The 13053-nt window shown below is 39.4% G+C and overlaps 1 protein-coding gene across 5 annotated transcripts in view; it reads right to left on the reverse strand.

Moving 5' to 3' along the window:
* Nucleotides 1-4528: 4528 nt before the first annotated feature.
* The window catches only part of ktn1 (kinectin 1), a 58264-nt gene continuing 49739 nt past the window's right edge, over nt 4529-13053 (reverse strand). For 3 of the 5 annotated variants that reach the window (XM_007893288.2, XM_007893286.2, XM_042337926.1), the window contains 9 exons: nt 12862-12942; nt 12684-12776; nt 11603-11674; nt 9892-9975; nt 9536-9619; nt 8297-8380; nt 7134-7226; nt 6146-6289; nt 4529-5483 (listed from right to left, as the gene is read on the reverse strand). In XM_007893288.2, coding sequence (XP_007891479.2) covers nt 5448-5483; nt 6146-6289; nt 7134-7226; nt 8297-8380; nt 9536-9619; nt 9892-9975; nt 11603-11674; nt 12684-12776; nt 12862-12942 — 771 coding nt within the window. In that variant the 3' untranslated portion in view covers nt 4529-5447. The remainder of the gene's footprint in view (nt 5484-6145; nt 6290-7133; nt 7227-8296; nt 8381-9535; nt 9620-9891; nt 9976-11602; nt 11675-12683; nt 12777-12861; nt 12943-13053) is intronic. The other 2 variants (XM_007893289.2, XM_007893287.2) reach the window with 1 other exon arrangement.

Raw genomic sequence — 13053 nt, forward strand, 5'->3', positions numbered from 1 at the left:
CACAGGGAGTTTTTCTTAGTGCCTGCCATTCACCCAGTGAGGACTCAAACCTCCGCTCATTAAATGTCAAATGACAAACGAGTGAGCGGGGGTCAAGGGTAGCAAGGTGACCATGATCTCATTGGAGCTAAACAGATCTGCAGGACTTTAGGGCACTGCTGATGAGACCAGCGAACCTGGCAGACCAGTCACTGGGAGCAGGGATCCTTCCTACTTGGTTCTTGTTAAATCCTACAAGCCAAATCTGTAATGGGTAGGGTGGGCCTGGGTGGTGGACAAGCAGCGGGAAGTTTGCCAGATTGTACTACTGTCAACGGCAAGTTTTAGTTGGTTAAAACTCCAGCGGTACCCCAGCATACACACCTGGGTCCCCAAGGTTTCACCAGCCTGTGCCCAACACTCTCTGGAGTTTAAAAAAAAGCAAGGCGTGTCCCTCTGGGGAAAGTGAGCATTCCATCCCAGACACAGGGAACTGGCCGTATGTAGGTGACATGCGTGGAACTGTCTGGTTTGAATACTCTTAAGGATGGTGATGGGCCTTAAGAGTGTCAGACATGTCAGATACAAATTTGTCCAAAAAAGCTGTATACAATTATAATCCTTGCATTTGATATAGCACCTTATCATGCTGTTGAGACATCTTAAAGGGCTTCACAGGATATACTGTAAAATGGATTGACTGTATTTTGTGGGTGAAACACAACAGCCGATTGCGCACAACAGTGTCCCACAAACAGCCATGGAGTGACTCACCAATTTTATTTTGGGAAATTGTTGGCCAGGACAGGTAATGTTTCACTAGAAGTACAGACTATTCTATGGTATGAAAAATGCTTCACAATTCAGTATTGATTTACTGCAGAAAGTTTACCATCACTATAATCGGTGCCAAAACCCAGATGAAATAAAAGGCTGCATTTTCCATAGTTTCCAATTAAATTCACAAAAATGCTCCTGGAACACTAAGTTGCTAGAAATAGTCTGCACTGAAGGAAAATCCTTCAGGCATTTAAAATCAATATCAGCGACTTCTTACAAAGAGGGATGAAACTAATCTTTCGATGGGGGCAAGAAGAGTTTCTTGTAAGCAGTACAGGTTGGCAGGACTGTGAGCGAGGCTTACCCATCACTGTGTGATACAGCATGCTGAGTGAGGAGACCTACCTCTGAAAGCATCTAGTCCTCTTCAGAACAGATGTCCGTCCTCCAGGGCCTTTAGTTGCTCCAATTTGTTTTAGTTTTGTTTATATTCTTACATAGAAATGTACAGGAGCAGAAGAAGACTACTGCTGCCCTCTGGCCACATTGTAAAACAATACTAACTCAGATTAATGCAATTGGATGCACACAAATAATGCCCACAAAAAACAGTCAATCCACATTACAATATCTTCTGTGAAGCGCTTTGAGATGTCTCAATGACAGAAGACGCTATATCAAATGCAAGATTTATTATTAATTTATAAATAATCCAACACTACTTAATCTCTCAAACAGCTCAATAATAATAATCCTTGCATTTGATATAGCACTTTTCACGTTTTCTAGAAGTCTCAAAGTGCTTCACAGAAAATACTGTAAAGTGAATTGACTGTATATTTGTGAAAGGCGCCATACAAATGTAATCTTGTTGTTGTATATTTATGGGTGTAACGTGGCAGCCAATTGCGTACAGCAGTGTCCCAGAAACAGTCCTGGATTGAGTGACCATTAAATTATTGTTTTTTTTCTTGAGGGATTATTATCAGGCGTGTGGAGTAAGGAAATTGCTCCAAGGTTTTGCCCTGCCGGGAATCAAACCCAGGTCTCTCGCTTGCAAGGCAAGTGCTCTAACCACTGAGCTACAGGACTCTTTAATACCCCAAAAATGTCAACCTCCAGGTAGTTAACATTCTGTTAAATCTGAACTGTCCATGCATGTGTGAGAAGAAGACCATGACCCCTTTGTCAAAGAGAATTTCACCTTATTTTTGTATTTTGACTTCCTTTCACTACCAGCAGATGGCAACCTACTTATACTGGAGATAGGAAAATAGAGCACACCAGTGACATAATGCCTGTTTGACATAGTAACAACAAAATTACATTTATATAGCGTCTTTCATGTCGGAAGGATGTTCCAAGGATAAAATAAAAGTATCATCTCAAAATAAAATGCATCACATCAACAAAAAGCACTTCACAGGTTTTCCTGTAAAGTGCTGTGACTGTACTTTATATGTAAACGTACCATTCAGTTTGCACACAGCAATGTCCCAAGTTAGCCATGGAGTGAGTAACCATTTAATCTGGGCAACTGTTGGCCAGGATAAACTCTTCTATTTCGGAGTAGCGATCTTCAACGTCCACTTGAACAGGCAGTGAGGACCTTGGTTTAACAGCTCAATCGAAGGATGTCAGCTCCAACAATGTAGCACAGCCCCCAACCAGTCTAGATTGACCTTAAAGTCCAATAAAACATAATGCCATTCAAAAGGTAACAGTGCCATGCAAAAGCAGACACATCCCCCCCCACCTGAGTACAAGAGGCACAAGCAAGAACCTGACCTCTGCCTCTTGCTCAAGACTAGTCCCGATAGATTTAAGGCTCCTCTTCAATAACCATCCCTACTGGAAGTTGGAGACGGTCTTGTTCGTCTCCCAGAACGAAAAACACCTTGTCGCAACATATCCAATAATCTCACTCAGGGGCAAGGTGGGGCGGCAGACAACATTGGAAAGCTCACCACATTGGAAAAGGAGAGGATGCTCTTCAGACACGATTGAATTATTGGAATAGAGCACCCCTCATATTCTTCGGTGCTTACAATTAGTGCAACAAGCAGAAAAAGTCTATCCAATCCCCAGTAATAAGTAATCCTTGCATTTGGTGTAGAGCCTTATTACATCGGATGTCTCAAAAAGCGATTCACAGGATAATATAAGTTATGTGACTATTTTATGGGCAACTTAATTCCTCACTTGGATTACGGCAAATGCGTTAAGGTTGTGAATACCTACCGTGAACAGCACAGTTCAAGTCTAAATGCTGGGATTCTCTGCTGGCCACAGCTATCCAGTTGGAACTGCAATAGGATCAACCCATTATCATAATCATCCTCTGTTTACATTATCCTTAAATCAAGAGCAAGCAAGTTATCTACTTCTCTTCAGGAAGCCTCAATCCCAACATACTCCCTCCGGAAGTTCCAGTATTTATTTCCTATAATCAACAACAACCTGGATTTATATAGCGCCCTCCAAGCCGGACGGATAATCAGTCAAGATGCTCCTTCCTGTAGCATGTGGATTGAAAACTGGTTTAGCAAATAGGAAGCAGGTGGTGATTAGTGAATAAATGAAAAAAAAGTTGTGCTTTTTTTGGGTGGGAGGGGAGGAAAGAGAATAGAAAGGACAGGGGGTTCCACAGGGATTGATGTATTTCAGAATGCTACTTATGGTCAACAAATTTGCTGGTGTCAATTTTTTTTGCACAGGTAAAATAATTGGAAAAATTGTATAAGACCACTGAGCAGACCGATTTTCAGATAAACATACTGAAACCAGAAACCGTAAACCTGTATAAAATGAAAGGATGTCCATTTGCATAAGTTCCTACCACTCGACTTGATAAAGATTCCAATTGCCATCATTCAGATACAGATTTTGCAAAATAATTATCCTTACATTTGGTGCATTTCATCTCAGCAGGATGTCCTATAGCACTTCACAGGAATATACTGTAGTGCAGTGATTTGTGTGTGAATGCGGAAGCTAATGTGTGGCATTTGGATAGAACTGGCACTTTGCACACTTGACACCCAATGCAATACTCAGCAAACCACCCGAGGTACTGTCTGCCTGCACTGACGGAGATTAAAGGTACTATTTTGGTGAAGAGAATTCCCCCAGTGTCCTGGCCAATATAAAAAAAGATTAGTTGGTCATTCATTTAATTGTTGTTTGTGGAAAGTAGCAGGGTCAGATTAACTACTATGTATTCCTACACAATAAGCCACATAATTTCTAATGAAGCCCTTTGATGTGATGAAATGAATTATTAAATAATTAAGATAATTCTATTAGAATTCTTTGAGACAGTTCCCATATCTGAGCATCTCCAAAGCAATTGCTGTCAAGTGTAAGGACGATTTGCAGATAAATGAAGCAGCCAATTTGCACGCAGCAAGATCCCACAAACAGCCATGAAGTGAATGACTAAACTGGAATATTGTTGGTCAAAATACAGAGGTAAATTGCTCTTGTTTCAAATAATAAAAATAATCCTTGCATTTGATACAGCACGTCAGGATGACAACCCAGAGCACTTCACAGGATTTACCGTAAAATATTGGAAATCCCAGAGAGAGACTGTTGGAATGGAATGCGCACTCTCTCCCTGATGGGACGCATCCTGCTTACCTAATTCCGGAAAGTATTAGGCGCAGGTTGGCAAGAGCCAAGGGTTAGGGACCCGGGTTAGAATAATACACACAACACACATTCCAGATGTTGCACTATCGAACAAAGTGACCATCTTACAAATAAAGGATGTAGTTATTTTTTTATTTTTCCCTTTTTTTATACATAGAGGATTTATTTACAGTCTAAGTTTTGTTTTAAAACGGCATTTTCTTAAATGTAAATAATTCTAATTCTAATCAGAAAGAAAACAGTAAAAAGATCAAAGCAGCATCAATCCGAACGATTCACCCATTTGTACTAAACCATCTCAAACTAGTCGTTTGGGCACGTAAGCCAATGAATGCTCAAATGCATCGTTCAAGCCCACTGTTTACACAAAAGGTGGGAGGTAGCAAGAGCTAGATATCTGCCACTAACATGTAGTTTAGAGGGTTAGTGTGCAAACCTGAAAAAAAACACGTATAGAAACCATTTGACATATTGGTGTCTACATTAACATTTCATTTATGGCCACACTACAGTTAAAACGCTGGGCAAGGGTGATAGTGTAACCGAATGAAACTTCAGTCCATTAACTTTAGAAACAAGCATCCCTTTATTCAGTGTCACCTTTACAAAATTCAACCGATTTATTAAGCTAGCGACAAAACAGAGTGTTTGAAGCTGAAAGTCAGAGGCAGCTAGCCCTGAAAGTTTTCACTTTGAAATCAAGAAATTAAATGAGCTGTAAGAACAAGTCTCTTCATCACCTGGTTTCCCCCTCCTCCCCATGTTACGTTATCTGCTGGTAGTCAACATTGGTGTTTAGCAAATGTTTAAATTTAACCTAAGTGCTTCAGGAATGTACAGATTTGATATCATGTTTTACAAAACTAAAAACTCTCCAGCTGCCCTACAGTATTTTTGAATTCAGTAGTTTAATCCAAGATTTGTGTGTTTTTTAAAAAAAGTAAAGCTCTATTCAGTGTTTGACAATTAGGAAGGGTGAAAAACATAAATAAGGCTTTAATTTGGCAAATCACGGTGCAAATCATAGCGCCATCTCAAACAGAAGTCCCTCCTTTCAGCACTCTAGTCGCCTAGAAAGGAAAAAAGAAGTTACATTAGACGTTACTTGCTTTGTACTATAAGCTACAACACAAAAGATTCACAAACATGGCTTTACAATGAACAGGCAAAACATTCTGCAATACATTTTGAATCCTGTGGAACTGCTTAGAAAACAGCATTTCCAAAACATTCCTCCTAATTTATTTTCCATTAAAGTGAAAAGCCAAAGAGACAGAGCATTCCATTCTCTTGGATTCAAACTGATAATTTCTGGAAGGAATAAAGTTTGTTACTCCATCAAATTCTCACTTCCTGACTTGATATTTGAGGGGCAAAGAGTTGTTACAGTCTGTAATGCACTGCCTCAAAGGGTGTTTGAAGCAGATTCGATAGTAGCTTTCAAAAGGGAACTGGATAGGTACTTAGAGAGAAATTGCAGGATGATGGGTTAAGAGCGAGGGAGTGGGACTAGTTGGCAGCTCTTTCAAAGAGCCAGCACAGACATGATGGGCCAAATGGCCTCCTTCTGTGCTATAAGATTCTATGATTAATACCCAGGTTTAGTTTTCTGTCCCCCAATCTACCAGCAGAAAAACACTCAAAAAATATGAGTATTTAATGTGCCTTGTGAAGTGGGATGCCTGTTCTCCACTGGATGTCATGTGGAAAGCAAACAGTGCCAAATATCTACCTTTTCTTCAAGTTGTACGATTACATTTTGAGAGCTCTCCCTCCCTTTTGAAAGCTGTTGAAGGAGAGTTTGTAGTAACTGCTGTAGGTGAATTACATCCTGATTAAGGTTCAAAGTTATCTTCTCCTTTGTTTCTAGCTGCTCCTGAAAGAAATAAAGATTCACATTGGTGAGATTACTCAGTTATAGGTCACAGGAACATCATTCCTTCGAGCCCAGCAATATCCTCAGCACCTTGGGTAATGCAATTTGGTAGTGGGACAACCTAAATAAGGCTACCTCCAAAATCGCTTGATGGTACACACTACATAATTGCTTGCAGCAGCAAAGGATGCACAATTAAATTGGCTACATCTAGACATTACTGAAATAACAACAACAACAACAAGATTTCATTTATAGAGGGCCTTTCACGTCGGGAGGGTCAGGTTGGGTCAGTTGGGTCAGGATCCGAGCGGGGGGAAATGGTCAGGGTGAGGGGAGGGAGGGAGCGAGAAGGGGGTAGAGAGTCGAGAGGGGAGCTGAAGGCTTCAGTGTAATTTTCTGTGATTTACTGACCAGTACAAGTGTAATCTAGCCGCATTAAACACCTGTTCTGTTCTTGGGTATACCAAATTTAAGATTGCCAGTACATTACGTACAAGACCAGATTGAAGAGTATGAATGTATGCAAATATGCTTTGAGATGCTGCAACAAGTTTAAATAAAAAGGAATAAATATGGCTGACAGCTGGAGGCACATAGCTGTACTATTTAAAAAGCGATCAATGGAATGACTTCTCCGAAGAAAATCGGGTAACAATCAGTCTGGAAACATCAGACACGAGCAAAAACAAAACCAAGAGATATGCAGGAAAAAGTTTGCTAAGAATTACTGACCTCATTTAACTCTGATAATATTGACTTAAAGGGTTAATTGCATCAATAGCTTTTCTATCATTGATTTGCACTTTACCCCATAATTTCATGCATTTAGACACATACTGACCTTTACGTCTGAAATTTCACTATTTTCTACGACACTGCCATCTTCTATCGATTTTGCTATTTCTGCTTGAATAGTGTTCAAGGACTCTTGAGCCTGTAAAACACATGTTTTAAATCTGTGCCACGTAAAACATTTCTAAACAGAAGCTGAAGACAATGTAAAGACACCGAGCAGAAGATGGAAGAGATTTAGCTAAACTGTGTGAGGTGTTGTCGGGTGCTATAATCTATAAAGACTAAATAAATCTGCGAGACACAATACTTTTGTATTTGTACTCATTATGCCAGAGTTTCACGAATTGTGGGATATTTTTATTCGAATACCTCAGAATCGAAATGACTGGATTCAGAAAGTCAAGAGGAATTTATAGGAACAGAAAGATTAGCCCATCTGGTTAGCCACAAGTTAATTTTTTTAAAAAAAATTGGGGGGGCAGGGGTGGAAATAATAGAAAACATTGAACACTGTGGCTACTTTCAAATCATTGCCAAACAAAATATTGTATCTAAAGTGAAGCCAAACTGAGCAACCTGCTCTGTTGCTTTGCATTTCAAAGCATTTCCTGTAGCAAACATGTCACTAAGTATGGTTCTGCTGACAGACAACAACAGCTTAAAACATAGAAAGACATCCAAGTGCTTTACAGTGATGGGGACAGACATCGAGCAGGGTGGGGAGAAAGGTGTCAAAAGGCATAGTTAAAGAGGTATACTTTAAGGCAGATAAAGGGGATGAAACCAAGAGATTAAGGGGATGGAGTTCCAGAGGTTTGCGTAATAAAAATAATCCTTGCATTTAATATAGCGCCATATCACATCGTTGAACATGTCTATAAAGATAGTCATGTCTTTATGTAATGCTGCTATTTTGTTCCAACACCTGAGTCAAAATATGCAGGAGTTTGATGCACCATCCATTTCATTATTTTTCTTGAAATACAAAATTTCAGTACTAATATTCACTTCAAAAATAAATTTAAATATCAAAGTGAATTAAAAGCAAAAGATTAAAGTTTTAGGACACTAAGGATGCAGAGACATCCATACATGAACAAGTATTAAAAAGCAACAATTACGCCAGTTGAACAAAAATGCTTACAGCGGTCTAAGTTAAGAGTTGATACATTCTACACCATACACAAGATAGCAAGTGCCGAATTTTACCTGCTGTAAATTCGAAACCACCTTCTGTGTCTCAAGCTGCTCAGTTTTTAGTTTTGTTAATGTTTCACTTAACTGAGTTTTAAGCTGGAAAGTGAAAACAAACGTGTGTGAAATAATGTCTTATTCCAGATTTTATTTTGTGTGAAAGATTTGTTAAAGCTGGTTGGTGAAGGCAGTTGTAGAGTCGTAAAAAGCTGACAATGGCAACAGAAGGTAAATCACAACAGTCAAGGGATTAATAATAATCCTTGCATTTGGCATATAGCACCTTTCACATTGGGAGGACATCGTAAAGTGGTTGACAGGATTTTACTATATTCGTGGGAGAATGCGTAATGCGTCCAATTATGCACAGCAATGTTCCACAAGCAAACATAAAATGAATGATCAATTTTATTTGGAGAATTGTTGGCCAGGACACCAGGAGAAACTCCCTTCCCTTTCAAATCGTGCCATGGGATCTTTAACGTCCACCTGAATAGGCAGATGTGACCTGGGTTTATTAACATCTCATCTGAAGGACAGCACCCCGCCCTCTGACAGTTCAACACCCCACCCCCAAATACTGTCTTGGAGTGTGCTTAAAACTACTAGTTTCAAGTCTGATGTGGGGCTTGAATCCACAACCTTCCAACTCAGAGGCAAGAATGCCAACAACTGAGTTAGACACAGGATAGGGAGAATTTCTCATCATCATTACCTCTAATCAAAAAAGTCTAATAAGGATCTGTGGCTTGTTCTGCAATAAGTGATTGTGCAATTCATACTAGGCTAAACGTACAGTGATCAGTTTGAACACATTGCACAAAAAAAAGAAAGTCAGGGTTATCAACGTCATCAACGGTAGTGCAATAGAAGCTCTGGGGACAACATGTGGTGGTGATTATGAAATTCCATGAATTTCTCTTTCATTCCCCATAGCCTCACATTGGTAATTTTACTCTAGATATCCATCAATTTGAACCTCATTTGCATTCATCTTATTCCTGCAAACCTTGTAGAGGGAATAAACTCCTTGGGTTAATGCTGTCAAAGCGGCATACAAGAGATAAATACTAAGTTTGTGCTAGTGAAAGCATTAAACTGCATTGGTCATTAGGTTCTGTTACAAGCCAAAGATTAGTAAGGGAGATTCCATGCACTTTCCCAATGTTATGGGTAGCCACTCCTACTTGTGCTTGATTTTCCAAGAAATTGCTTCTTAAATTTTATGGCAATAACTGCAAGCGAGTTTCTTACCAAATTTAGTTCTTCGTTCTGCTTTATTGCTTCAGCACATGAATCATCAAGTTTTTTCTGCAATTCAGTCAGCAGAACTTTCAGCTGAAATGAAGTTTAAAACCGAGTTTAAACTGTTAACGGGATGGATTACAGAAATATTTAAATTCTGCTGACAAATTGCTTGTAATGTTTGAGACGTTTGATTGTTCAGCAGGCTTCCCTTTTGTAAAAGGAACCTTTTGAAAGACGAGTTTCCACTTAATTAATAAAACCATCACCTATTTGATTCAAAGTTTCCACAAGCCTAAAGAAATAGATTAAATCAAAAAGGTTGTGAAAATATTGAGGACCAAGATATTCATCTATTAACTTACTTCTCGGACCTCCGTTACATAAGTGGCTCTTTCCGATTCCACCTTTTCCAGCTCAGAAGTAAGATAATCTCGGCGTTTTATAAGCTGTAAAAAAAAGTTCAACATGAACGGCTCGATAATTCAAACTCTTGTTTATGAGGTTTCTCCATTTATCACATAGCCAGCTATGGAGACTTGCAGGTTATTCTTGCAACAGTTAAATTTATCTGCACCTGGGTTTTGCATTACAAGTGGGACTCTTGTAACCAGAGCCCCTTTTATTTATTTGTACAAACACTTATTAAAGTTATACAGAAATACACTTTCAGATCAGGAGTTATACTGGTTATACAATGCAAGTTACAAGGTACTTACAGATGAGTATAATGAAAGTTGTTGTGACACATTTGGCTGGTGTCATTGATTGGCAGGGGTTGGGTGGACTTAGGAGCACTGGTTTGCCATGCCACTTAGTCCTGTGTGCATCAGCAGTTAGTGGGATCACTTTGTGAGTTGCAGTGTCTCAGTCTCTGATGACTGGTTGGGGAGGGGGGGTACGACAATGGACCGCATGACATGGGACCACCTCGGGTTTCCCATTCTTAATTTTTTAATACTTTTGTCTTAACAGTAGTGCTGGTAACGTTGAGGGTAGGACGGCCGTTAAGAGCTAAAGCAACACAGGTGAGGATCCAGAATGACAGTCCTCTATGCTAGGTGTGGTCAGCTGCAGTCATTGAAGACATTTTACTGGAACTGTCAAAGGGACAGTGCTCATTGCTTAATATCCAAGCGAAAGTACATTGGAGTAATGAAACACTTGATTCAATCTCTCTCTCTTGGCATTCTTGTTTATTTTAAACTAAATCTAAATTGTAAGTGGAAGATTAAACAAACACAGGGGTATGGCTTTGAATTCCGTGAATATAGTGACTGATAAATACCTCAAAATGTAATCTTTTTGCTGGGAGGTTACAAACAAATTCTCAAATTCTCAAGCAGCACTGAAAGGGGTTGGGTGCAAAATATTTCTTTGGCAGCTGCACCTAAACAACCAGTTATAAACTGTGAAAATCACTTTAGGGAACCTGTCTAGATCGAGGCAGGAAGCTGTCCCTTAATAGTGGAATAACTAGACTGCTGCCAAAAATCATCCCTAAGCTTGTTATGATTATTGTAACCATGCACTCAAACAGGCCATATAAACAGCATGAGCAAAAATACTTTCCTGATTTGTAGGGCACTATTCAATAAGGCAGCACTCAACTTCTTTCACAGCATCAACAAGGGGCAACAGAAGTGGACAAAATAGTCATGCATACAATTCTCTTGAGGAAATTGAGTATCTGATCAAAGAACAATTTAGTCATTCCACACGAGATTATAATCTGCAATCAACATTTTTCTCACTCGGTCGAAACTGCCCTTAAATTGTATACACTGTCATAAATTCAATCTCATAGACCTAAAGTGTAAAGTTGGTGGGGAAAGGTACCATTAAATTCAAACCATTGCTTTAACAGTAGTTAGGTGATAGAAGTTTGGATTTAAAGTGGACATAATATAACTGAAAGAAATACATACTCAGCACATTGACCAACAATAAGTAAGTCACCATTATCTGTAACTCAGCAACTCCAGGGAAATCCCCACCTCATGTTACTACTTAGTATTCAAATAGTCAGGTGCAAAGTGCAGCATTAAGTCTTCAGGTCTCAAACATTTAACCTACGTTTTCTGCTTCTCGGCCTTCCCGCTTCACCTTCTGCAATTCATCCTCCAAAGAAGTTATTCTCAACTTCATCTAGAATAACAAGGCAAGAGTTTAAAAACCACAGTAAATGGAAACATGTAAAGACCGTGATTTTATAATGTTCCACATTTTATATCTTGTGTCTTATACAGGGAAGAAATAAATTCCTTTCAATTTTTTGAGGCTGTCTGATCTGTGAAAGGGACAGAGATCCTTAAGATTTCTAGCTTTTGTGGCTCCTTTTATCCAATGCCATGTTAAGGTCAACACGTGAAGACAGACTAATGCACTGTGATTGATTAAGGGTGTAATCAAGAACAATAAGGCCAATATTTCTATATACTTTTGCTACAATATAAAATTTCCAGAGTTTCTCTCAGCACGCTTGACCAGGTTGAAGGACGGAGGTACCGTGCTTCAGGTAAACAGAGGTCCCATGGCACTTCCTGAAAAGTGAAGGGAGTTTCTCATTTGTACTGCCAAATATCCCAGATTTTTTCAAAATGATCATTCACTTCATAGCATGTTTGTGGGATGCTGCTGTGAACAAACTGGCTGCCACATTTGCCTACAAAAATACAGTCACTACGCTTCACAGTAAATCCTGTGAATAAGGTGATAAGGTGCTACATCAAATGCATGGATACTATTATTAAATTCTAGGATTGAATCATAGCACTGCCCAAGCTGGTTAATTTCCAGAATTAGGTAGACAGGATATATCCCTCTAGAGAGTGTGGGCATTCCATTCCAACAATCTATCTCTTTAATTTCCATGTGTAATAATAATAATAATAATCCTTGCATTTGATATAGCGCTTTTCACGTCGGGAGGACGTCCCAAAGCGCTTCACAGAACACACTGTAAAGTGAATTGACTGTATATTTGTGGGCGAACGCGGCAGCCAATTGCGCACAGCAATGTCCCACAAACAGTCGTAGATTGAAAATGACCAATTTAAGTGGGATGCATTGGAATTCTCAGTTGGGTTTGGATACTGTTAAACATGGTGATGAGTTCCCGCATGTGTCAGATAACCAGCTGACCAAAAAAAGTTACCTGCAACAACTCTCTCTGGGAATCATCCAGTTTTATCTTCCATTTACCCTCCTCCTCTTCCACACTGTCTTGCAGCCTCTGCAAGATTCCCTCCTGTGGGTAAAATAAATTTGTATGTGAAAATAGCAATGATGGAAGACGAACTTATGCTGTAATTGTGCATCGGTGCAAAACTCACCGTTTCTGCAAGTACCATCTTGTATTTCTCACATTCCAACTGCAACATCTCCTCATTCTCCTTCAGCTTGTGCTCTGTAACCTACATTTGAATAAAAAACGCACAAGATGAGATCACAGTTGAAGAAGCTCCTTTGACCCACTTGCTCTCATCTTTCCAGATCACAAATCAACATTCAGGATTTTCTTTGAT

Source organism: Callorhinchus milii, unplaced genomic scaffold (assembly GCF_018977255.1).
Source record: "Callorhinchus milii isolate IMCB2004 unplaced genomic scaffold, IMCB_Cmil_1.0 Scaffold9, whole genome shotgun sequence".
In the NCBI taxonomy this organism is placed as follows: domain Eukaryota; kingdom Metazoa; phylum Chordata; class Chondrichthyes; order Chimaeriformes; family Callorhinchidae; genus Callorhinchus; species Callorhinchus milii.